Source organism: Phyllostomus hastatus, unplaced genomic scaffold (genome assembly GCF_019186645.2).
Source record: "Phyllostomus hastatus isolate PE091 unplaced genomic scaffold, TTU_PhHast_1.1 phas_contig_948, whole genome shotgun sequence".
Classification (NCBI taxonomy): Eukaryota; Metazoa; Chordata; class Mammalia; order Chiroptera; family Phyllostomidae; genus Phyllostomus; species Phyllostomus hastatus.
The window spans coordinates 2707136-2732722 of record NW_025333993.1 but is presented as its reverse complement, the minus strand read 5'-3'; the positions used below and the strand labels follow the sequence as shown (position 1 = coordinate 2732722).

Here is a 25587-nt window from a genome sequence, read left to right as displayed (position 1 = left end):
CCCACTGCTAAATATGCACGGGACAGAAACGTTTGCACATGTTCCAGAAGACAGAGCCCAGAATGCTCACGGCAGCCCCTTTGGAAACTATTCAAATGCTCCTGACAGAATAGATACGTTGTGGTATCTCCACATATGGGAATACTATGTAGCAATGAGAATGAACCACTTACAGCCAGTGCAACAACGCAGATGAATCTCATCCAGAAAGTTGAGCCAAAGCAAACTAATCTGTTAATCAGCCCCGGCTTCAGGCTTCACCGGGGAAGAGGGAGTGTGAAAGGCTGGAAGGAGCCAGGGGGACCTCTCAGCTGTTGGTAAATGCTCTGTTTCTGGTGGGGACTGTCACACAAGTGTGTCCAGTTGGTGACATTTCAGTTTGTGTATTCCAGGTGCACTTCCCAGGTGTATACTGCACTTAACATGAAAAAAGCAGCAGAACCCTTAGAATTAAAAAAGGTGATATAGCCAAGTTTTTAAAAATCAGTGAGTTGGAACAAAGCACAATAGAAAAAAAAAACTGACAAAAAGGGAAAAATGCAATTAAGGGTGTATAAGAAAACCAAGTCCTCAGCTCCCACAGTAGGGCCACAGGCAAAACTGACAAATCAAGAAACTGCTTTGAGCCCTGGCTGGTGTGGCTCAGTGGACTGAGTGCCGACCTGCGAACCAAAGGGTCGCCAGTTCAATTCCCAGTCAGGGCACATGCCTGGGTTGTGGGCCAGGTCCCCAGTGGGGGGTAAATAAGAAGCAACCACACACTGATGTTTCTCTCCCTCTCTTTCTCCCTCCTTTAGTAAAATCTTAAGGAAAAACACAAGATTGCGAGATGCAAATTGTGAGACGGCGGTGGACCTGCCTTCCTTAAAAAGCCAGACACGGAAGATCGGGGACATGCTGCTCCAGATGAAGCGTTAAGAGTCGTAAAACCCTTTAATTAACAACGTACGACTGTCATGGGTTTACCAACCAGGAAAGTCTCTGGGACAACTGGGGACAAGTCAGGAAAGACCTGATTACCAGTCAGGGCCTCCCCAGGAATACAGCTCCTGTCACCGGTGACTGGCCGGGACCTCTGACGAGAGGACTACTCCCAGGGGCGTGGACAGGGTTTCAGAACCAAGAAGGAAGCTGTCTCTGCCCCTGGCGCCAGTGGGGCTGGAGCCCCATAGGCCTCTGTCCTGACGGGACACAGCCCAGCAGGAGGGACCCTGCAGAGGAGGGGGCTGTGCCCCCCTTCTCCCTCCCCCAACACACCAGCTGCCTGGCTTCCTCTGGCCACACCCACCGGGAGCCCGCAGTCCACGCAGTCCTCGCGTCCTGGGACAGAGGGGAGCAAGGGTGCCTGTGTGGGCGAATGGAGACCGACCCACAGTAGAGAAGGAACGGGGGGGTGGGGGTGGAGGTGGAGGAAAAGGTGGAATGGGTCGTGGTCACAGCCAAGCGGGCCACATAATGTGGTCTGTCCAACCACGCATGACCTTGGTAAGGATGGAAGTAACGTGGACGCAACCACCAGGAAGACATAAATGACCGTGGCCCTCCCCGCTCCGCTCTCCTGACCCTTCTTCCCCTGGGCGCCACCCTGCACTGCCTGTCACTGCCTGTCAGGTGTGTGTGGGCGAGAGGACCGGCCTCAGACAGCCCTACCCCCTCCGCACCCCAACCCAGGGATCCTCCCAACCTGCCCCTGCGCCCGGATGACCGGGACCCAGACACGTGTTTCCGACGCGAGCTGCCCGCCAGCAGGGACCACCATGAAGGTTTAGGGGGAGACGTCAGCCTGAACGCAGAAGAGCAGGGTTGCGGTTTTTACCAAACGAACGGGCCAGCTCATTTTAAAGGAGTTCATCAACGGGGGTCAGTGAGCTTTTCAGTGGAGAGCCAGACCAGCAGTGCCCCACCTTCGAGGCACCAGGGATGGGGTTCGTGGCAGACAGCTTTTCCACAGATCGGAGTGGGGGGGGGTTTCGGGAGGATCCAGGAGGGTCACACTCAAGCTCACCTCCTGCCGTGCGGCCCGGCTGCGGACAGGCCCGGACCGGAGCCCACCCACGGCCCGGAGGCTGGGGCCCTGGGCTGGACAACAGGCAATGTGGCCGCTGTGGGAGCAGGGACAACGCAGGCCCCCACCCGAGAGGACGGGTGTGACCACACCCCGTAAAGTTCTACTCTGGGGCACAGCGGTTTGAATTGCGTATGACTTTCAAGTACTGTCATCCTTTTAACCGATTCACAACCATTTGACGCTGTGAAAACCATTCTCAGCCCGCAGGCCGTACAAAGCCGGGCAGTGCACAGGACTGGGTCTGCAGACCGGGGTGCTGACCGGCCTTAAGATCCGACACCCACAAGGGCACACCCGAGCCCTCTGCACACCAGGCGCTCTGAAGCAGGTGGCTGACGAGAGCGCTCCCCGCGCCCGACACGGAGCCCCTCCCGCACAAGGGCCACGGCCCGGGCCCCCCCTGCCGCCCGGGGACCCCCACTGCACCCCTGGTCCCCCCTCTGCCTGAGCACGTGGCAAACCACAGTCTTCACACAGATGTGCAGGGAAAAGCAAGGCACGTGAGGAGAGCGGGAAGCGTTCCAGCCCCTGCGTCGTGGAACGGCTTGTTTCCCGGCACCCGGGGAACCCCGCGCCACCTTTTTCTTCAGACCGAAAGTGGACGGCTCAGTCGCCCACAGCACACTCATCAAAACCGGTTTTACTCAATGTATTTTGAAATTAGATCCACGTGTCGCTGCTGAACATTCCCAGAAGCTGCGAGCAGCTCTCATCGTCACTGACCGGTGATGGGATCCAGCCGCCACCCTGTCCTCTGGGGCGTGTGCACACGGCTCCCGTCAAAACAACGCACACATGCCAGCAACCACCTCCCAGTGGACGGCGCCTCCGGCCTGGCTCCCGCGCCCGCGCGTCTTGAGGCAAGTCCGCTTCGCCGCCAGCACGGCCGCCGAGCTCTCACGCCTGCGGCCGAGCGGGAGCCCCTTGCTGCGTGGGGATGGAGCACGTGGCCAGGGCCGCGCCCGTCACGCTGCCTGGGCTGCGATGGCCCACCGTGGCGAGTGGCCACCAGGGTGGACGGTGCAGTTCGCTGCCTGGAAGGACCCGCCAACAGGAACAAAAGGAAAACACCCATCGTGCTGGTGTAAAACCGTTTGCTTGTGGAGTGCCCCGGGGGAGGGCGCGCCAAGCGTGGGCGGCACTATGGAACAGAGCAGAGGAACCAACAGGCGCTGCGGACACAGGCCCACATCCCCCCAGCGTGAAGGCGAAGGGCTCCCGGGCTCCCCGCTGCCCGCTGGGGCGGGGGGAGGTGTCCAGCTGAGCCAGCACAGGGTGCGGCCTTCCAGTGGCAGCAAGGGCACCTTCAGCAGAGCCTCTGTCAGCGACAGGACACTCTGGAGCCCAGGACACCACCCATCACTGGGACAGCCCCAGTGTCTGCGGAGCTGCATAGCCCTCACCAAGTGTAAGTGGGCAGTGACGTCCCCGTTTTCCTTCCTGGGAGCTGCCGTCAAGGGGGGAGAGAAAAACCTGTCTTCCGGAGCTGGGCGAGCCGCACCAGGGCTAGGACGAGCCACACCAGGGCTAGGACAAGCTGAGCAGGGCCTGGGGTGACACACGTCGGGGCTGGGATGAGCCGCACCAGGGCTTGGACAAGCCACACCAAGGCTAGGACGAGCCACGCCAGGGCAAAAACGAGCCGCACCGAGGCTGGGATGAGCCGCACCAGGGCTAGGACGAGCCGCACCAGGACTAGGATGACTTGCGCCAGGGCTAGGACGAGCCGCGCCAGGACTAGGACGACCCGCGCCAGGGCAAGGATGAGCCGCACCAGGGCTGGGACGAGCCGCACCAGAACTGGGACGACCCGCGCCAGGGCAAGGACGACCCGCGCCAGGACTAGGAGGAGCCGCGCCAGGACTAGGAGGAGCCGCGCCAGGGCTGGGACGAGCCTCGCCAGGGCTGGGACGAGCCGCACCAGGGCTGGGACGAGCCTCGCCAGGGCTGGGACGAGCTGCGCCAGGGCTGGGACGAGCTGCATGGGGGCTGGGACCAGCCGCGCCAGAGCCACGACGAGCCAGGACGAGCCAGAATGAGCCGCGCCAGGAGCAGGACTAGCCGCTCCAGGACGCCTCCCCGGACTTTGCCCTCTTGGTCTGCCTGTTGGGCCCAGGGGGCGGGTTCTTGTGTCGCTTCTTCCGCAGCTGCTGCTGCAGCCTCTCCTGCTTCTTCTGCAGGTAAGTGGCCATGTTGTCAAAGGTGGCCTTGTACAGACTGCTGAAGCCATCGTTCACGCCGGCAGAGCCTGTGCGGGAGGAACGGCACAGATGGTGACTCGGGACGCCACCTCTGGTGGCAGGACCTGGCGGGCCCCGGAGACCCTCCCACAGCAGGGAATGGGCCCGGCGACAACCTGACCACCTGGAGTTCTCTGTGGACTTCTGGCCCTTCTCCACGTTGGCCCCCAGGGGGCCCACTCCCGGTAGCCTTATCAGCGGGACCCCAGACTTGCTTCTAGCAGAGCACGAAAGCTGGCTGTTCCTGAGACCACTCACCTGGAGGGAAACTCCACGGGGCCCGTCAGTGACGCACAGGCCTGTGCCCCCACACATGACCTCCGCCTGCCCTGCGCGGGTGACCTCCCAGTCCCCGAGGCGCTCTCACCCTTCCGCGGTTCTCAAGGTCAACTTGCCTTCCCCGCACTCTCTTCCCCGAGCCTCCCCACAACCCGCGCTGGAGACGGGGTTTCATTGCAGAACCTCCCAGAATGACGGCTCCGTCCGTGGCCGTGGCCGTGGCGCCCTCACCTTCCAGCATGGCCCAGTTCCTGTGAAGGTGAGCACTGACCCTCTGCACCGCGGCCGTCTCAGGCACAGTCTGGGAGGCAAAGGGAGAACCTGTGTCAGCAGGTGCTGCTGGCGCGGTAACGGGCAGCGCTGCGGGCTCCCCACTGCGGGCCCCGGGAGAGGCGGGTGACCGCCCCGTGAAGGCCGGGTGCAGCCGGCTGACCGAGCCCAGCGGCCGCCGCCTCTCGTCGGGATGAACACCCACGACGTGAGGGCTGCCGGCATTTCACGTGCTGGCGTGTCACGTGTGACTTTATCTACGAAGCCTGGCGGGCCTGCCAGGGGCCGGCCGGTGGCACTCTGTGCACTGCCACCTCTCCGGTAACACGACCTGAAAGGCTCAGGGCTCTCTCCAGAGCGCGCATACCAGCGCACAACTGCAGAGGACGCGGAGGTCCGCGAAGATCTGCGGCCATGGCGGTCCTGCGAGATGCGGGACAGGAGGGCAAGCACGTCCCCGCTCTGTCAGCGGGGGGGACCGACCCAAAGAAGGCGCGGGTTTGCTCGGCTCCCAGGCCTCTCGCCACACCCGGGGGCTCCCCTAACCAGTGGGACCAGTGCCCCAGGCCAAGGCCTTGCTACGCGGCAGACATCAAGGACACACGCCAAGTCTCCGCCTCTCTGCTAAAAAGACCGGTGTGACCAGGACAGGCACAGAGAAAGCATGCCAGATGGGGGTCCCCAAAAGCCTCCTGCAGGCTCCATGACACGCCGGCCAGTGTCCCAGCTCCCTGGCCCCACGACCTCCTCAACCCTGGACACACCCTCTGGCACTCAGGTGTGATCAGGCGGAACGGCGTGACAGCTGGGGCCCACGCCCACCCCAGGCTCAGGGGACAGCGGGGACCCAGCACGACCCACCTGCCACCGGCCGTCCACAGGCCTGCAGAGCACGAGCGGGGCTTCCTGGCAGTCCTGCAGCACCCACAGCCCCTGGCTCTCCTCGAAAGCCACGTCCCACACTCGGTGCTGGAAAGACAGCTGCTGCCTGCAGACCAGCTGCCGACCGGGGGCGTCCAGCCGGAAGATACAGACCACGGGGAGGCTTCCCACGAGAAAGAGGGAGAGTGTCACAACTCCCGCAGCCCAGGCCCGCCCGTGCCGGGGACCTGGCCCTTGCCAACGTCTCGGCTACCCCGAGCTAGGAGCACCCGCTGAGCGCTCCCAGGGCCCTGGGCCACAGGCCAAGAGGTAAGAAACGCCCGCATCACCGAGTCCTGGGGCAACGTGCGCGGCAGCGAGGGCAAACAGGGCGGTGTGGAGAAGACAGCCCTTCTACCTGCGGGGGTGGGGGGGGGAACAGGCGGCACACCTCCGGGCCAGCACGGTTACCCTCCCGAAGCCTGCGCCCTCATTTCTAAGACAAGCTGAGATGCCCTCCCAGGACCTGTTTGTTACGGGACCAGCAAGGAGGGGGCACAGAGAGGACGCTCAGGAGGAAGCCGCTGAGTGGCGAGTGCTGCCTGAATCCGCCTCATCCACCACTGGCCCTCGGGCGGGAATGAACGAGGCCGATTCCACCGCCACCGACCCCCCCGGTGGGATTCGGTCACACACGGAAGACCAGGCAGAGGCCCTGCTTCTGTACCGCCGACCCCCAGGTGGGATTCGGTCACACACGGAAGCCTTGCTACTGTGAAACGGTGGATGTGAGGAGCGTGTGAAGAACGCCATCACAAAGGGACCGCAGCCACATACCACAGCCCTCGGGAAGGGAGACCCCTGCAGGCCGCTGCGGCACCCGCACACCGAGCAGGCCTCCCGAGCTGGGAAGGCGGTCTGTGTCGTGCCCCCTACCAGCTGCGGGGTGCGGGGGCGGCGGGGGGGGGGGGGCCTGGGAACAGCGAGCTTACCAGTCACACAGCAGGGCCACCCAGCTGTCCCGGCTCCAGTAAGTGATCCTGGACACGGCGAACCTCTGAAAGGGGGACAGCGGATCAGCTGCGTGTCGGGGACCCACCGCCCACTGTTCCACGCCCGCTGGGAGCACACACTGCCGGCAGACTGGCGGCGCCCACGGGTGGCCCAGGAAGGAGGAAGGGAGGACGGCGCCGGGCCTTTCTGCCCACCGCTGCCCGCCTGCTTCACCGTCACTCCAGCACGCCGCGGCCCACGGCCGTCCCCGGACTGTGGAACGTCTCTGAAGCCAGCAGAGTCGGTCAGAAAGCAAGGGCAGAAGGGCACGGAGAACAGGAGGGGGAGGAGGGACTGTTCAGGTCAGACACAGCGGGGGTGAAACGCTGATGCCGGCCAACAGAGGCCGACCAGGAAGGGCCTGGCACTCCCCCGGCCGGAGCAGGGCTGCCCTCAGCTCCCGGAGGCCGGATGCACTGAGTGGGTGGGAAGCCTGCTCGTCCTCAGCCCCCCCATCGCCTGCTCTCCCCCCTCTTAGAGAGGACCCCCGCCGGCCGCACAGCCGGGGCACCAGGGTAAGTGAGGGCACGAAGATGACGGGCGGCCACAACTAACCAGGCCTCTGTCTGCCACAACTTCCACGGCTGCAGAAGCCCAGGCAGGAGGCACCCACGGGCAACCAGAGCAGCTGGAGCCACTGACCAGGCGGCCCCTGCAGGCACGTGGCTGGGGGTCCCGGGGGCCCTGCCCCGAGTCAGGCTCGGCCTCAGCCTACCGAGGCCGAGCGTTCTCGGCCCAGCGAGAACGCCGACAGCGGAAACAAGCAGCCAAGCAAGCCGGGACCAGGCAACAAGCCCTTCACCCCACGCCCAGGCCTTGTGAGGCACCAGGGAGAGCCGGGCTCCCCAGGGCTGGCAGGGTCCCGAGTGGGGACCACAAGGGGCCACGCATGGCATCCCTGGGGACAGGCAGAGGGCGCCCACCCCTGCAGGCCTGAAGAGACACGACAGGGGACCCCTCGTCCCTCCCCACCAGGCCCCGGCGGGCCGTCCACGTGTGACCGACCGGGACCCAGGCCGCACAGAACCAGCTCAGGAGCATCCGAGCTGGGTGTGCACGAGCACAGAACCCTGGGGACCCCGAAAGACAGCCCATACCTCCCCTCCCACCACTGAAAACCTCCTTGGCAACGGAAGGCCCAGGTGACCTGACCTGAGGGGACCCTGAGATTAGTCCATGACGGACGACAGAAGGTGCTGAGCGGGCACTCGGCCGGCTGCCCGGCCGATAGACGCACAGCCAGCCTCTCTGCCCCGCTATTTCTTCCGTTTCCAAGGGGATCAGGGGCCTTCCTGTAAACTAACTGTTCGAATGCAAGCATGGTAAGACACAAATTATTTCCCACTCACTGACTAGCTGCCTTCAGAATTTGAAATACGTGATTTCTCCCAAGCTGGAAGAATTGCAGCTGCACTAGCAGCGAAGAAGTGTTTCCAATGTAAAACATTCTTTTCACAAGACGAGTGACCAGCGAGGCGCCCCGCCAGCCCCCACGACCAGAGACAAACGAGGTTACCTTGTCGCTCCAGGGGCCCGCTGGCTCCTGCGGGCTGGCCAGGTGACAGCAGTGCAGCTCGCGCCCTCGCCTGTACTCCCAGAGCCTCAGGGTGCAGTCCTGCGCACAGGGAGGGGTCAGCGCCCCTGCGGGACGGGCACCCCCACAGGTACACGGGCTTCCACCGGGTCACGGGGACGGTAACCCCGGGACAGCCAGGGCACCCTTCCCACACAGCAGCTCTTTGCTCTAGAAAGCTCATGCAAGGCATTACGAAAAACAGGTGGCCCCACACGGCAAAGTGGGCAAAGGACACACGACCACCTGATGTCACAGGCCAGGCTGTACTCAGGGCAGGCACGCGTGCACACACGCGCGCACAGGCACATCAAAGACCAGGCATTTGCACGAGACACGCGTGGGGCTACTGAGTGTGCGTCAGCAGCAGTGGGGGCGGAGCCCAGGTCCCTGTGCGGCTCAGAAAGAGGTTCCTCTACCAACTGTCTGAACCGAGGTCACGGTGTTATCACAGAGGCCACAGCAGCCCGCAGAAAGGACTCCTTGCACACCCACTCTAACTCTGCACACACACAGACGTGCACCTACACGCACACAGACCCGAGCACGCAGTCACAGACCAGGAGCGAGGCCCGGCCGGCTCTGAAATGCAGGAAACAAGCACCACCTAGTGGGCAGCCACCAGTGAGGAGCACACTGGCTTCCGAGCCACAGAGCCACAGCCAGGAACAAAAGACAAGCCCCTGCTGGGTCCCAGTCCTGACAGAGAGGACCCCGGAGGGGTGGGGGCGGAGGCGGGGCGGCACGCTCACCCCGGATGAGGACAGCAGCAGCTCCGGGTGGTTGGGCACCACAAAGATGCGGCTCACGAACCTGCGGCACAAGGAGAAGCAGGGTGACCTGGGGTTCCAGTGCCGCTGTGACACGGCGCTGCCGTGACACCGCGAACCCCGTCACCTCGCCGAGAAGCCTCCCACCCCCTGACCCTGACGCCAACCGCAGCTGAGACAGAAACAGGTGGCCATGTGGAGGGCGACGAGGGAGCCAGGGGAGCAACACCACGGCCCCCACGGAGGACGGCCCGCAGGCCCGGCGAGGCCCCCGGCCACGCCTGCTGGGGGGACCCACGGTGTGCGCTCGCTGCTCCCGGCTGCCCTGCGCACATCCCCTCAGCCGACCCCCCAGAGACTCGCACAGAAGGGCCCTGCCGTTGAGCCCCCAGGCAGAGAGACCTGGAAGACAGCGGGGACGGAGGAGCGGCCACACTGCCCAGAGGCCAGAATCAGACCAGCTGTTCCTTGGCCCGAGGAACCGCCTCTCCCCAGACACCGGCTCAGGCAGGGCAGTCGGAAGCCAGCCTCTGGTCCCTGTGAGGGGGATGTGATCGGCTCCCTAACGCACAAGCCCCGGGGACCCCTCAGAAGGGGCCGTGAGTGCCCTCTCGCCCTCCCTGGCCGCGGCCCCCCACCAGGCTGCCTTCCGGAAGGCTGTCATCTCGGGAGCTCCGCTGAAGAAGGGACAGCGCAGTCACGGGACCACCGCAGCCCGTGCCCGCCACGAAGGCTCAGGATGGGAGTCACCTCGGACTCACCAGGAGAGAAGCAGCAACCAGTTTCTGCCGCTTCTAAAGGAGATTCTTAAAATTCGCTGATGAGCTGTGACTTGCTCACAGAAGCACCTGCCGAGCACCTGCCGCTTGCCGGTCGCTGTGCCGAGGACCAGAGACAGCGACAGACAAGAGCAACGGAGGCCCTGCCCGGCGAGGGGACCAGAGAGACAGGTCAGGGACAGGGAGTGTTGGCAAAGGGCTCTGCACAGTGCTGGCCGGCAGAAACACAGCACCGGGGTCATCTTCAAGCGGCTGCGGGTGACCGTGCCACCAGACAAAATAGACACAGGTGATGTGAACCCTCGTGCTATGCTCTTACGTCACTCCATATGTCCAAATCCTACTGTTTCAATCTGCAATCAGTGCAACTCATAAATGACGGCCATTTTTGCATCCCTTTTCACACTAAGTCTCTGACATCGGTGTTCTGCACGACGGGCGTGTCTCACTTCAGACTGACCCACCGTGGCTCCTGAACTGGATGGCACAGGCTGAGAAGCACGCTGGGGGGTGGGGGGGGACAGGGGGGCCTTCCTGGGACGGCAGGGGGCAGGCAGCGGAGGAAGGAGAGCACCGGGTGCGGCACCGTGAGGAAGACTGTGCCCGTCAGTGCAAGCCGCACGTGCAAAGACACCGAGGTGGAGGGGTGCCCGGTGGGGTCCAGAGGCCCCAGCAACGCACAGCGACAGGCAAGGGCTGGAGGACTGGCGGGCGGTAAGAACTGCGGGTGCTGACTAGGGAACAGAATAAAAACCCGAACAAGCTGTTGTGACGTGCAAACTCAGTGCCGCCGGCCTTTCTAAAGGTCATTTGTACCATCCATTCAAAATCGAGGAAGCAGGAGCAACCTCAGAACCTAGCAACATCCCCCCAAAGTCTCCCACTGCCTCGAATAACGTTACTTTAATTATCTCGGCCAACCAAACTGGTTTTCCTCTGCGTACACTGCAGTTAGCCCTCTGCCTGAGAAGAGAGCGTTGCTCAGAGACGCCTCCCTTACAGAATGCCAAAATTCACCTGCAGAGAGCGCTCCCTCGCACAGGTCAGAGACCACGAAGCGACAACTGCCTGGGTGCAGACTTTTTAGCTCAGGGACAGGTAAACTGCTCGAGTATGTCCCTCATCCCCACCTGGTGACTGCTCACCACTGCCGGTGTCTACACTGAGCAAGCGGGGTGTTCCTGAACAAGCCCCCCGCCACCGCAGGTCGTGGGTAACAGACTCGGAGCAGCCACTCCGAGTGGGGGGCTCCCAGCCGACGCACACGGACCCTGCCGGCGGGCGGCCAGCGCCATCCAGGGTGATGGGACACTGGGGTCTGAGGCCTCGGCGCCAGTAAGAAAACTCCCCCGGCACACGTGACAGCAGGAGATCCTGACGGTCACGCCGCCACAGGGCCTGGCCCGCTGAGAGCGCTCGCTTCGCCCGGAAGCCATACACGGGGTGGTTTCCTCCTCCCTCAAGGCTCACAGGCTCAGCCAGCATCTCCCCCGACCACCAGCTCCCCAGACGAAGGGCCCACTCCGGGCTTACACCCGAGCCCCGTCCCCGGGAGGCGGGAAGGAAGCGGGGAGACTCACTCGGTGTGCCCCAGGCAGAAGGCTTCGATGTTGTGCGGCGCCAAGGCCCAGCTCACCCGGATCTTCTCGTCCCGGTCAGCGGTGAGGACGTAGCGGTCATCGGGGCTCACGGCCTGCGTGCGGGGGTGAGGGAGGGCAGGTCCACTCACGGGACAGCCTGTGCTGCTCCGCTCCTGCCACCCCTCGGACCCCTCCTCTCCAGCCCCCCCACTCCCTGTCCAGGCAGACGCCCTCTCAATACAACTCGTCACCGCCTCCGCCTGCCCGTCTCCAGCGCCCAAGGCACCTCTCCCTCCTTCCCATTTCACATGGCCCCGTGTCCAGCCGGTCACCAGGTCCTGACCCCCCCCCATCATGTCTGCGTGTCCCGGTGGGGACTCACCCCAGCTCCACCACCCGTGGCTGGGCCTCTCGGTGCCTGCGGCCAGACGGCTCCCGGCTCAGGGGCAACACCACGGTGATGCCCGTGAAGCACCAAGAGCAAACCCTGACCAGGTCCTGGCTGTGCGTGTTGTTCTCACGCCCCTCCACCCCGTCACCCCGACCCAGGCCCACCCTCCCACCCAGAACCAGCAGCCCCTCCTCACTCGCCCTCACTCTTCAGGGCTCCACTCCCTCTGCCCCCAAACCTGCAGAGGGCTGCCCCGCTATGGGAGAGCCCACTCCCACCCAGACACTCAGGGTGGCCCTCCCGCCCCCACCCCTGCCCCACCTGAGTCTGACCACAGCCGAGTTAGGCAGCACTCTGCCCACATACCACATCCAGTAGCATCGACAGGTGCCCAAGTTCAAGTCTGCCGCATTCGTGTGGCTCCAGCACTGAAAAGGAGTAAACGTCCCCAGACTTGTCCGCCACCAGAACCTTCTCCTCAGAAGTTGTGAACGTCAGGGCCGTGCACCTCCTCACCACGGTCCTGGGAGGCCAGAGAGACGCCCAAGGCTGGGGGACACGGGTTGACACGGGCCGGCGCGAGATCCTGCGACCGATCTGTCAGCCATGCGTCTGGGGTGGCGCCAGCTGGCCGGCACGCACTGTTCCAGACGCTACCTTGAAATGGCCACTGAAGCCTAAAGAAATGATTTCCCAGCACGCATCCAGACAGGACCCTGTGCTTCTCAGGGCCAGAGGGACAAACGGACAGAAAAGGCCGGAGGATCGCAGGAGGAGACACGATACGTAAACATGGTGAGAAAAATGATGAAACAGAGACAGTCAGTCAGGCCCGGGGCAAGATCCGTCAAACCCCTCCCGGTTCTGTGGCTCCGACAGCGGCCTCTGCTGGCTCCAGTGGGCTAATTCAGCGGCTGTGACAGCCTGGCCACAGCTCTCCGGAGCAGCAGCTGAGACAGTCCTCCCAGAGTGCTGCGCTTGGCTTCCAAGGACCTCGCCCAGCGCGGGGGAATCCAATGTCCCCTTTCCCACACCCCCTGTGGCACCGAGTTTCCACTCGGCTCCACACTGTGGCCCTTTGTCTCACGCCAGACGGGGGCTCTGGGCTGCTCAGGCTCCCTTCCGCCCGGCAATGGTTCTGGCACGCAGCCTGGCTCTGCAGAGTGGGCTCGGGGGTTGGGTCTGGGGAGTCGGGTAGCAGGGGGGAGGGAAAGGGCAGGTCATAAGACAGGACTGGCCTGCCCCAGGGCAAGGCCAGGGCCACAGCAATCTTCAGCCTAAGCAGGGTCTCAGCACTTTCCCCTCCCTTCACGGGGTGACTGGGTTCACAGTCAGCTCCACCGACTCTGGAGCCAAAGTGACCGGGTTCGGGACCTGGCTCTGCCCTTCCAGTCTGAGTGGGATCAGACTGCCTGCCAGTAGATGAAGAGGAGGACAGTGCCCCCACCCCCGTCACGGGCCCTGGGCAAACGACTGGTGCTGTGTGTTAGTTGCATACTATGATTGTTACTGTCACTACTGCTACTGGCATGCACGCGTAAGCTGTGCGCTCGACATTGTAATTATTCAACATTAGCATTTCATACCTGACACTCAGACACTGCCATGGTTTTGTACGGAAAAGAATCAGACGCTTACTGTCATCAGTTAAAGCAAAATAGCTTCCAGACGTGGAGAAGGTGGACGCCAGGATCGTGTCACTCCCCTTCTCCACAGGCTGCCCGTCCTCCCTGAGAAAGAGACGAGAACGGTGAGGCCTCGCCGGAGTCGACACGGCTGCATTCCTCCAGGCCAGCCTCGGCCACCTGAATCGTGAGCCAAGGCAGGAAATGCCGTGAGGTTCACGTAGCCAACATATCGGACCTGCTCGGGGGACATGGGGAGAGTCACACAGTTCTCATGCTTAAGGAGTAAAACCTAAACAGAAAAACCTCTCAGTGAGGACCTTCCGTGACCACACGGCCTACTCCGTCATGGCCGTGAACTAATTCAAGACTAGAGGCAGGGCCCTGGCTGGTGTGGCTCAATGGGATGAGCGACGTCCCACAGACCAAAGGGCCTCCAGTCCAACTCCCAACTCCAGTACAGGCCGTGGGCTGTGGGCTGGGTCCCTGGTTGGGGGCATGCAAGAGGCAACTGATGGATGTTTCTCTCCCTCTCTTTCTCCCTCCCTTCCCCCTTCTCTAAAAATAAATAAAATCTAAAAAAATAAAATTAAATTAAAAAGACCAGAGACAAAGATTAAAACAAGTTTTTAAAAAATAAATGAGCCACAAGATCAATTCTGCTAAAGAAAGTCACCGTATAAAATCATCACACTCTGCTTTTCTTACTTGTCAATGAGCCAAAGTTAATTTCATACACTGCCCCCAATGCCCTTGAAACTGACGGCATTATTTCAACATGCCAATAAAATCATTACTGATAAAAATAAATCATTTTGAAAAGTCCTAATATTTTCAATGCCTAATTTGAAAATTAGCGCCCCCCCCCACCCCAGTTCTTTCCTGGGGTGGTTTATCCACACAGCGAGGTGAAGAGAAATGCAGACTCCAGCGACAGGACGACTCCTTCTTAGGCTCCCAGGTCCCACCGGTCAAACCATGACTGGAGCCCTGAACACACTTCGCCCTCGTCTCACCCTTTATCTTCCTGTGGCTTCTTTTCCGCAGTGGCGCAATCATACACAAAGAGGCTGTCATCGTCACTGAGGAAAAACAACAGAAGGACTTTAAAAGGAGCACTTTGTTCATAAAAACACTCATTGCTTTTACATCCCTGGAACAGAAAAGTATTCTAAAGGTCTTACCCACAACGGGAAACTGTCCGGTCTAGGTACACTACTTCAGGGAACAGTCGCAGAGCTTTATTTGGCCTTATCTGTTCGGATTTGCCGTGTACAACTGGCACAGCTCTGTATACAAATCAGCTTAGGAACATAAGCGAGAACAAAAACTCAACAAGAACTAATGCACTATTCTCGCAGGCACTAGGACAAAATGGTTCTGTTGGATGAAACTGTGTTCTGATACTATTTGCGGCGGGTATTCTGTACCCAAATTTAAAACTACCATTTCCTGCTTGGGAAAAATGTCTCACCTACCGAAAAAAGCTCCCATGACTGCCAAGCACCAACCAATACAGGCGCCAACTGTCTCTCCCACCAGACCCGAAGTTCTCTGCGGCTTACCCTACTCCCACCCCCAGTGCTTGGAAAAGGGGAGGCATCTTGCACAAACCTACAGCCTAAAGGGACTGTACTTTAAACTCTTCTCGCATGGAACACTGAAGCATAGAAAAGAGAAATAGTCCTCCAAGTCAGAAACCGTGCTGGCCGCTAGTGAAGCAAGCACATGGGTGTCTCCCTGTGCCACGTGTTAGCTACTGGGATCCTCTTCCAGGATGTCCAACCTGCAGCCCGTATGAGGCCAAGAATGGCTAAGAATGTGGCCCAACACAAAATCATAAACTTACTTAAAACATTACGAGGTGTACGTGTGGGCGTGTGTGATTATGTGTGGCAGCGTATTTAATGTGTGGCCCAAGACAATTCTTCCAGTGTGGCCCAGAGCTGCCAAAAGGTTGGATGCCCCTGCAAGGGAATCTGGGATACATGCCAGGTTTGTGAGTAAACTTTGTGCAAAAACCTTAATTTAACACCGAGGTGGCTTTCTGAAGCCAACCACTGAACACTGACGCTGCCGGTGTACCTGTTAGACACGTCATCTGTTTCACCTGCGAGAATCGAATCCCTGGGATAAGAAACAAGGGGCAGGCACTGACCACAACTAATACCCATGAGGCTCCCGAGGCAAGCCTACTAGAGCAACAAACATTTCCTAATTTAAAAATCCCGGGCATAGTGTACACACTGGGGAACGATAAGGAAGGAGGGTTAAATTGGGGAAAAGCAAAAGCAGAAACGTGTGACCGGCCACTAGGGAGTTGAGCTCAGCGGCCTCCGCACCCTCGAGGACGGCGTTGTAGCATTAAGACCTTCGACTGCTGAAGAGTAAGTGGAGCAAGGGGTCGACGGATGCTGAAGGGCATATGAGGCAGCAGGTCCCACCGCAAAGTGAGGGAGTGCGCCCGGAGATCAGTAAGCCCCACTATGTTCCCAAAGAGTAAATCCCTGCAGCGAAGCAGGCCGAAGCAGGCCGGGGCCGCCTTCCTCCCTACGTTCGGGCCTAGAGGGCGTGCCCAGGACGCCGCATTGGCCCCAGCCTGGCCCTCCTTGTTCCCCAGTAACCGGGTCCCGCCTAGACTCCGCAGATCTCTGCAAAGAGCGCCCCAGACAGGTCACCGAGGGGGCGGGGCCCTAGGCAGGGAGCGATCGGTGCTCTGGGAGCGATTCTTGGCAGGAGGGCTGAAAGGACTGACACTCTAGGGCGGGGCAGGCACGCAGCCGGGCCGGGGCGGCAGCAGAGGCCCGAAGGCACTGGCGGGGCTCCTGGGAGGCACCTCAGGGAAACTGGGGTCTCCAGGCCCGGACGCGCACCCGCAGCATCGGTTCACTGCTGCAAGCCCAGACCCCTCACCTGCTTGCAGTGGTAGTGGCCAGGAACCGGCTGCCTCCCCGCACCACCACCGCCTGCCCGCATAGCGCCAGCCCCGCGGAACTAGCCATCAGCCGGGTCCTCGCGCCTCTACCCACGTGCGCAGCTCAGCCCCTCTTCCTGACGGCGCCGGAAAGTGACGTTCGCGCGGACGCCTCAAGGTGACGTAATCCCGGTCCGCCGCCGCGGAAGCTGGAGCCCGGAGCATGCGTAGAACGTTCTCCGCGCGCTCTCTCCGTCCAGTAACCCTGGTTTCGTATCTCCGCAGGTCTGGGTGTGTTGCTCACGCAGTTTGTTGGGGTGAAACTTGCACGCCACACATGGTAACGCTGCTTAATGTGGGTCTTTTCCTCCAGAATGAGTAAGGACGTTTCGGGATCTTTCTCGTGCTGTAGCTGGACCTGCTAGGTTCTCAGTAAATAGTCCTTCAAGAAATGTGAGGGATGGAGTTAAGATCCAGGTCCAGGACGTGGTGTCGGCGCGCGGGAAGGGAGCCCTCCGTAACCTGTGCACCGAGACAAGCCATAAGCGCCCCGGGTGCTAGTTTTCAACCCAAGATAGGGTTCGTTCAATATTTGCTAAGTAAATAAATGCGACAACTAATTGTTGCTAATAGAGTGGCATCGCCAGTCACCAATTGAACAGATTTCTCGGGACTCGTGGTCCCCGCATTACACATTCTTCATCTACTCCCATTTCTCTCCTGGACGCCCCTTCGCTCCATCTCCGTGCCTTTTGCCATCACCCAAACCACAACAGACCTGCTGCTGGCCTCCACATCTTCTGTTACCCAGAGACCCACTTCTCACACTACAGCCAGAGAGAGATTTTTGCGCCATACATCCGATCGTTTCACCCCCCTGCTGAACCCCAAAAGTGGTTTCTCATTGCTCTCAATATAAAGACGAAATCCCAATCGTGCACTGTGAAACTACATGCGGTCTGGCTCCAACCTGCCGCAGCCTTCCCTTCTCCTGCTCAGGCCGTGACTGCCCCTCCAGTTCATTGGCCCAATGCCCTTACTAGCCACGGGCCCTTAGTGCATGCACTTCTGCCTGCCTGCCTGCCTGCCTGCCTGCCTGCCTGCCTGCCTGCCTGCAACGATCTCCCCACCACCCATCTTTTCACTGTCCCTAGTTAATTCCAGTCACTCCGTTTCATACCAGTGGAGCCCTCACTTAATGAGGGAAGGTTTCTCTGACCTTGCACTGTTGGCATTCACAGCTCCATGATTACTTGTTTAACGTCTGTAACCAGACTGCAAACACCATGTGGACCGGGACCTGATACCTACTTTTGCAGGTCACTGTCGTCCCAACTTGCAGCACAATACCTGGCATGAAATCAGTGCTCAATCAATATTTGTAAATAAATGGAACAACTAATTGACTGTCTTAAAGGAGCAGCTATGTTTATCTATGAGGAAGAGATAGGCAGGAGGCTTAACGAACTAGGAGAATGCTGACCCAAACCCACTTCCTGTTCAAACAAGGATGAACCTACACCCAAAATTAAAGGTAGCTGCTGCTGGCAAAGCAGAATGCTTGGGGGAGAGCTGGGCTTCCTTCAAGTCGATGAGGTAAATGGGAATTTTATGGAGGCAGGAATGGAAGACAGCTTGTGTACCATGGGATGAAGGACACAGAGGGTAAGGGGAGTGGTGGGGAAGAAGGGGCAAGTGAAAGACTAACACATTGCAAGGGCGAGGTCACCAATGGAGGGGGTGACACTGGGCAGTAACCACAGGGGAAAAGGAAACGTGTTTCTGAAAGTGAATCTGCTGCAAACATCACTGCTATTCAGCTAACCTGACTGGCACCATGAAAGTTTGTACTCATGGTCTGGGACATTTTTCAGGCACACATGGAATTTACACAGTTTCTGTTCTGGATGGGATGACAACTCCGAGACCACAGAGGTTCCAGAGGGACTCGTCATCCATCACCAGGCTCGTGAACAGATGAAGCTTCCTTTATGTCGTGGTTTAGATCTCACAGAATGTTCCACAACACACATCACGACAGATACAATGAACTATGATTGCGTATTTAAACTGACCTGAAAGCTTTGCTACCTTCGTGCTATAGGTCGCAGCCTTGAGAAATAAGCACAATAAAAAAAAAAAAAAAAAACGTTGCTTGGAGACTGAATAGTAAAGATTGAGGAGGAATCACACATTATATTGAGACCCAGAGCATGCCAACATGAAAACATAGAGAACTGTGCTTGGCCATCAGGTGTAAACACAACTTAATCATTTTGTTGGGGTTTTTTTAAAGTCCTCAAATTCTGTTTTAATTTTCTTTTTTTTAAAGATTTTATTTATTTATTTTTAGAGAGAGAAGGGAGGGAGAAAGAGAGAGAGAAACATCAATGTGCGGTTGCTGGGGGTCATGGCCTGCAACCCAGGCATGTGCCCTGACTGGGAATCGAACCTGCGATGCTTTGGTTCGCAGCCTGCGCTCAATCCACTGAGCTATGCCAGCCAGGGCTTTGTTGTTGTTGTTTTTTTAATAAGTCACTTGCTTTGCACCTTAAATTCTTATAGTACTTGTGCCAAGAGGATTTATTTGCCTCAAGATTTTTTTCTCATCGAATTCCGCGATAACCCATACCTTTCTTTTTAATTTTAACGAGTCTGAATTGAAATGCTTTTAAGCTTATTCTTCTTTTCACACTCTTCCCTTTCATGTCTCTTCCCAGTGCTACTTACTTTATTTTGTTGTGTGCTACTAGATATTAATGTATGTCTACAAAATTATTGTTTAAGTGGGTTTTATCATCATGACAATTATATGTAAGTAAACTATAAAGTTCATCATTACTATGATACCTTGATATTTTACTGTCCAATTATTTTAGCATATTACCTAAAGCCCACAACTTAAATTTCAGTTGTGTATAATATATGTTTGTTTTAAGATTTTAAATAAAGAAGCCCTGGCTGGCATAGCTCAGTGGATTGAGCTCGGACTGGGAACCAAAGTGTCCCAGGTTCGATTCCCAGCCAGGGCACATGCCTGGGTTGCAGGCCATAACCCCCAGCAACCGCACATTGATGTTTCTCTCTCTCTGTCTATCTCCCTCCCTTCCCCTCTAAAAATAAACAAATAAAATCTTTAAAAAAAAAGATTTTAAATAAAGATTTTATGTATTTATTTATTTATTTATTTTTAGAGCTAGCGAAAGGGAGGGAGAGCGAGAGAGGGAGAGAAGCATCAATGTGTGAGAGAAACATCAATCAGTTGCCTCTTGCATGCCCCTACTGGGGACCTGGCCCGCAACCCAGGTGGATGCCCTGACTGGGTATTGCACTGACCGCCCTTTGGTTTGCAGGCCAGCACCCAATCCACTGGGCCACACCAGCCAGGGCAATTTGTCTGTTCTTTTAAAAAATTTCTTATTGTGCCTCCTTAAGCTATCACCAAGTTTTCACTTCCATGAAATTTTAAAAACAATGAAATCATATTAGCTGTTTATTGCTTGGGTAAAAATGGAGAGCCATTCAGTTTTGTACCATCTCTCTTGGTAATTTTCTCAAAGAAGTTAGCTGTGTTATCAGTAACTGTATCTGCTACCCACTGCCATAATAATGCATAACAAGCATGACATTTTTTGGCCTAAAACAGCTGTTACTTAGCTTGTGATTCCGTGGCCCGGCCAGCTGGGCAGCACTTAGCTGCGGGGTTCTTGCGCCGGATGACCTTTGCTCTGTGACTCTGGCCTGCCACTCGGGTGGATGAGAACCTGCCGATCTGAACGGCCTGGGATGGCTCATCTCCACTCCATCGGGCCTCTTGTCCTCAGAAGGGCATGGGGCATGGTCCGCATGACAAGCACCACCAAAGAAAAGGCCACAGACCTCATGAGATCCAGGCACAGAACTAGTGCACTGTGCCATGTGCACTTCCAACACATTCTGTCGGCCATAACAATGTCAGAAGGACAATAAGAGCCAAGGGGTAGGGAAATAAATTGCCCCTTCCGACAAGAGGTACAGCAAAGTCACATACAAAGGGTCTGGACAAAGGGACCCATGGAGAATTGAGGCCATTTTTATAGTCAAGTCAGCCCCCAGGCCCCAATGATTTACGTCTGTTCACCTGAAAAGCACTCACGTCCTCCCAAGATCCCAAGAGTCTCATCCACCCGCAGCCTCAGCCTCCAAGGCCAGGGTCTCAGGATCTGCACGATGCGGCTCCTCAGGCGCAGGTCCTCTGATCCGGGGACCTACAAACTAGCGTGCTGAGTGGCCTTCCCACACGCCAGCCTAGGCAGGTGGACTGGAGAAGGGTAACCACGGTGAACGCTTCCGCTGGGAAGGGGACGCAAGGGACACACAGAGCAGCCAGCCTGCGGCAATTCTGAAACCCACAGGGAGGTGTCTGTGGGGCGCCCCGGGGTGGCGAGTGTTCCTCGATGAGGCGAGTTCACTGCTGGGAGCGTTCCCCCGGGCGACATCCTAACCTCGCTCTTGCCTCTGCCCTCTGGAATACCCCTCCTTTTCCAGCACCTTCCCGGTCACTTTGAAAAATATGCCCTTTGAGCAACTCTCTTAAACCTCTTCCTGCCCTGAGCAAGCTGGGGACCCAGAGGCCATTGTTCACTTTAAACTGCCCAGGCCCCTGGAGCCAGCGGGTGGTTCTTTGTTCAGTACAACTCCCCAAGAGGCTGCAGGGGTGTCGGCATCAAGGCTGGAGAAGAAACATCCTTCGTCAGGTCCCCCCACTCAGCGACAGCGGAGCATCCGTCCACAAGCAAATGTGCCTTGGGGGGAGCTGCAGGGTCCAGCGTTATGTGCCATGGAACCAGGGTGTTGCCACCTGTGCAAGGTGACAGGCATACAGACCTCGGCCCCAGCTGTGGAGGCGGCAGTGGCCCACAGACCGCCTCCAGCCCCTCTTGGCCGGTCAGGGAGCCCCTGGGAGACACCGTCTTAGACAATCGCCCAAAAGAGAGCCTTTGTAGGAGTCCAGCTTTCCAGTGGACAAGTTCCAGCAGGAACATATATGAGCTTGGGGCACTGGAGAGGGTAAGAGAACCGCGTGACGACCGGCACCACCACGCCCCCGAGGCAGCCCAGCTTCCGGCCGAGAGAGACCTTCTCAGCCCGTGGTTTCTCCCACAGGAGAAAGTGAGAGCGCTTGAGTGCGCACCCAGCTTCCCCAGCTGTGCCAGGCGCCGCCAAGGAGGTTTATTTATGTCTCTCTTGCCCCGACCGGAGTACCAAAGAGCGGGGCTGGGGGAGCAGGAGATAAAATTCTCAGAGGAGCTTAAAGGGATACCAACACTGCTAAATGCATCATCACAGACTCTATCAGGCAGCCTGCCCGAGAGCCACTAGAGTTACCTGCAGACCCCTCAGCTGGCCCACGGGCACCCCAGCACCCACCCACACACGTCATCCTCACACAGTGCCACCCTGCTCCTCCCCAGCGGTGGTAAGTCTGGGCAAAGGAACTGCCAGCACACACAGAGCAGGGGCTCACATCATCGGCGGACCGAGGACAGACGTCAAGGTGGAGTTGTGGCACCACCCTCGGAGGACAAAAGCACCCATCTTTCGCATTGTAGGATCCACAGAAAGACAGCCAAGCTTAGGAATTCCACCACAAGAGGGAGCAAGAGACATGGAGCAGAGGTGTCCACACGCAGGGCTGACGGAAGGTGTTTCTCTCCGAAGGCAGGCAGTGCTGATGCGGAGGTGAGAGCTCCTTCCAAGGCGAAGGCAGCAACACAGACTTCAGAGAACGTGAAAAATCCAGGAAACGTGACATCACCAAAGGACCACAATAATCTTTCAGGAACTTATCTCAAAGACGTGGTGATCTGCAACTTTCTCAATAAATAATTCAAAATATTAAGGAAACTCAGGAAGATACCAGAAAACAAACAAGACAGCTCAATGAAATCAGTAAAAACAGTGCATTAAAAATGAAAAGTTTGACAAAGATAAAAATAATAAAAAAAGGAACAAAAGAAAAATTCTGTAGCTGAAGAACATGAATGAAATGAAGAACGAAAGAAAGAAAGAAAAAGAAAGAAAGAAAAGAAAGAAAAGACAATAGAGAGCGTTAACAACAGAATCCAGCAGAAGAAAGAATCTGCTGTGGCTCAGGGGACTGAGCACCAGCCTGCAAACCAAAAGGTCACTGGTTTGTTTCCGGGTCAGGACACAGGCCTGGGTTGCGGGCCAGGTCCCCAGTAGGCATGCAAGAGGCAACCAATTGATGTTTCTCTCGCACATGATGTTTCTCTCCCTCCCTCTCTCTCTAAAAAATAAAGTAAATTAAGTAAGAATCTGTGAGTCAGAAAACAGGAACTTTGAAATATTCCAGTTGGACGAGAACAAAGGCAAAAGAAATCCTGTGTGATCTGTGGAGTCCTGACAAAAGGAACAATTTGCGAGCCATGGGAGATCCAGAAGCAGAGGAGAGGGAGAAAGGGACAGAAAGCTCATTTAAATCAATATTGACTGAGAACTTCCCACATCAGAGGAGAGATTTGGACATTCAAGGTCTTGAAGCTCCTAAGTCAACAAGCAAACACGACTTAACGAAATCTTCTCAAGGAAGCATAATAAAACTCTCAGAAATCAGAGGCAGAGAAAATCTCAGAAGCAGCAAGAGAAGAGGATCTTGTCATTTATAAGCTGTCCCCACAAAGCCTTCCGCGGTTTCTCAGCAGAAACCTCACAGGCCAGGAGTGAATGGGATAAAATATTCAACGTGCCCAAAGAAAACACTGCCAGGTGAGAATACTCTTCCCAACAAACTCACACTTCAGAAACTAAGGAGAAATCAACTTTCCCAAACAAGCAGAAACAGAGGGAGCATGTCACACTTGCCCTGCAAGAAATACCGAAAGGACTTCTTCAAGGAAACGAAAGTAACATGAAAACACAGTTAATGCACAATACAAGCGTAAAGGTAAGTGAATGTAGTCAGATTCAGAGCACTCTACTTCAGAGCACTGTAATTCAGTGGTGTGTTTGCCACTTAACTCCAGCTTAAAGGTTGCAGGACAAGAGTATTGAAAATAACTGTGGCCACTATAACTTGTTAATGACAGCGGGGGCGAGTTCTATCCCACCACCAGAGTTCCGTCCAGAGTGGCTCAGAGCTGGGCCATATGTGCAAGATTCGCACAGACCGGATCTTGCTGGACAAACCTATTCATTGTTCAGTGTTCAAGAAGATAGATATTGGAACCTCCATTTTTTTCCCATTAAAAAGTCAGCATCTAAAACGATAATATAACTTTGGGGCACCAAATGAAATGAAGTATTTGTGGGGCAGGGGGCGTTACTCGTCAGACTGCACTATGAAATATTTCATCCATACCAAAAATATGCAAGTAAAATAGCAAACACTTGTGTACCTACAGCACACCTGAAGAAATAAGTATTACCAATGGAACTGACGCTGTAAGGCTGCCTTCCACGTGGACCCGCCCCAGTTCCCCCGCCCCCTCCAAAGGTAGCCATTGTCCCCTTCCGTGGGTGGCTTGTCTTTCTTGGTTAACAAGTAGGAAACTATGTATTCTGGACACGAATTCTTTATGAATTAAACGATTTCCTAGTTTGTGGTTGTTTGTCTTTAATTTTTACAGTGCCTTTTGCTAAAACTAAATTTTGATTTTTTGAAATTTTATGTATTGATTTGAGAGAGAGAGACAGAGACGTTGATGTTCCACTCATTCGTGCATGCATTGGTTGCTTCCTGTATGCGCCCTGACCTGGGATCAAACCCGCAACCTTGGTGCACTGGGATGATGATCTAACCAACTGAGCTACCCCACCAGGACCAGAAATTTTCTTTTTTTTTAAAGATTTTATTTATTTTTAGAGAGGGAAGGGAGGGAGAAAGAGAGAGAGATAGAGAGAGAGAGAGAAACATCAATGTACGGTTGCTGAGGGTCATGGCCGGCAACCCAGGCATGTACCCTGACTGGGAATCGAACCTGTGACACTTTGGTTCGCAGCCCACGCTCAGTTTGCTGAGCTACACCAGCCAGGGCTCCAGAAATTTTCATTTTAATGTAGTTAAATAACTTGGAGTGTCCTGGATCACAGGAAGTGTGTGTGTGTATGTATGAGCCCTTAACCCCAAACTGAAGAAAGAATAAGGGTGGAGGGGGGTAAAGGGGGAAAAAAATTGGAACAACTGTGATAGCATAATCAATAAAATATAATTTTTGCAAAAGAGAAAGTATAGGCCTGGACACATTTTCTTCCCCACCCAGCACAGTGCCGGGGCTGAGACAGACGTATTTCCCATGGCTTTTTTTTGTGGGCAGGCAGCCTTGCCCAGGTTCCCCTTGTCAGCGAGGGGCGGCTCTGCAAGGGCCCCCTCCGCTCTCCAGCTGAACCCCGGGCCTTCACAGGCCAAAGCCTGGTCTCCTCTCCAGATATCAGTTAAACCAAGGCACTGGCTTTACCAAAATCAGCAAATGCTCCCTGGGCAGCGGGCTTCTCCTGGCTTCTTGGTTCTGTTTTTTGGTCCCTGGGGACACACACTTCCTATGAAAATGTGATCACATTAGACCAAGATGGGGTGCACTCAGAAGGCCCTGGTGGATGCAAAAAGCGAATCCACTCGGGAGGCGCGCATGTTCAGCCCAGGCTTGGGAATTCCCCGGGAGCCCAGAAAGACGTGAGCTTCAGGTATCTTACTGCACAGCGATCATGGACAAGAGACAGTGGACAACGGGGAACAGAACTGGACATTTGATCAGAACCGGTGATTTAGATTTTGCTTGTAACATTTTTCCCAGAATTGCTAAATGTTCTGTAGCCCAAGGGTTTTTCACAACATCTAGTGGCCAAATACTGCCAGAAAAAGAAGTCATCACATGCTTTAAAACAGTTTTAAGTACCCGCAACTTCGCTTAAACTTTCCTTAGCAAAGAAAAGCTTTAAAATTTACTTCTCCTGTATGCTGAGCTACCTGTTTTTGTTCTCTTTTGAAAAAGGTTTATTTTATTCTCATTCAAGAGAGAGGGGAAGGGAAAGAAACAGCGATGTGAGAAACACTGGTTGGCTGCCTCCTACACGCCCCCAACTGGGGATTGAGTGGTGCAACCTGGGCATGTGCCCTGAGCAGGAATCGAACCTGTGACCTTTCAGTTGTAGGACTACACTCTAACCAACTGAGCCGAGCCAGCCA

At 56.6% G+C, this 25587-nt stretch overlaps 1 protein-coding gene across 7 annotated transcripts; it reads right to left on the bottom strand.

The window, feature by feature from the left end:
- Positions 1 to 2702: 2702 nt before the first annotated feature.
- Positions 2703 to 16539, bottom strand: WDR4 (WD repeat domain 4). Of its 7 annotated transcripts, none has more exons than XM_045852438.1 (11): positions 16403 to 16539; positions 14506 to 14571; positions 13451 to 13594; positions 12231 to 12387; positions 11474 to 11586; positions 9097 to 9157; positions 8288 to 8386; positions 6711 to 6775; positions 5719 to 5902; positions 4819 to 4888; positions 2703 to 4316 (listed from the first exon to the last, which is right to left on the bottom strand). In XM_045852438.1, exons 1-11 carry the CDS (start codon positions 16489 to 16491, stop codon positions 4126 to 4128), a joined length of 1239 nt encoding a protein of 412 aa, XP_045708394.1. In that variant the 5' UTR covers positions 16492 to 16539; the 3' UTR covers positions 2703 to 4125. The 7 variants fall into 7 exon arrangements, with proteins under 7 accessions (XP_045708394.1, XP_045708395.1, XP_045708400.1 ...); XM_045852439.1 differs by having other exon boundaries at positions 12231 to 12292; positions 13503 to 13594; XM_045852444.1 differs by lacking the exon at positions 16403 to 16539 and having other exon boundaries at positions 13503 to 13594; positions 14506 to 14540.
- Between the last annotated feature and the right edge of the window lie 9048 nt (positions 16540 to 25587).

What these genes read in the sequence shown, in the direction of transcription:
- WDR4 (XM_045852438.1), bottom strand. Translation starts at nt 16,491, where the DNA reads ATGGCTAGTTCCGCGGGGCTGGCGCTATGCGGGCAGGCGGTGGTGGTG. An exon ending in TGTCGATGCTACTGGATGTG is followed by an intron (nt 11,587 to 12,230) that starts GTATGTGGGCAG and finishes CCCCGCACGCAG; the next exon opens with GCCGTGAGCCCCGATGACCG. An exon ending in GTGGCCCTGCTGTGTGACTG is followed by an intron (nt 5,903 to 6,710) that starts GTAAGCTCGCTG and finishes TCTCGTGGGAAG; the next exon opens with CCTCCCCGTGGTCTGTATCT.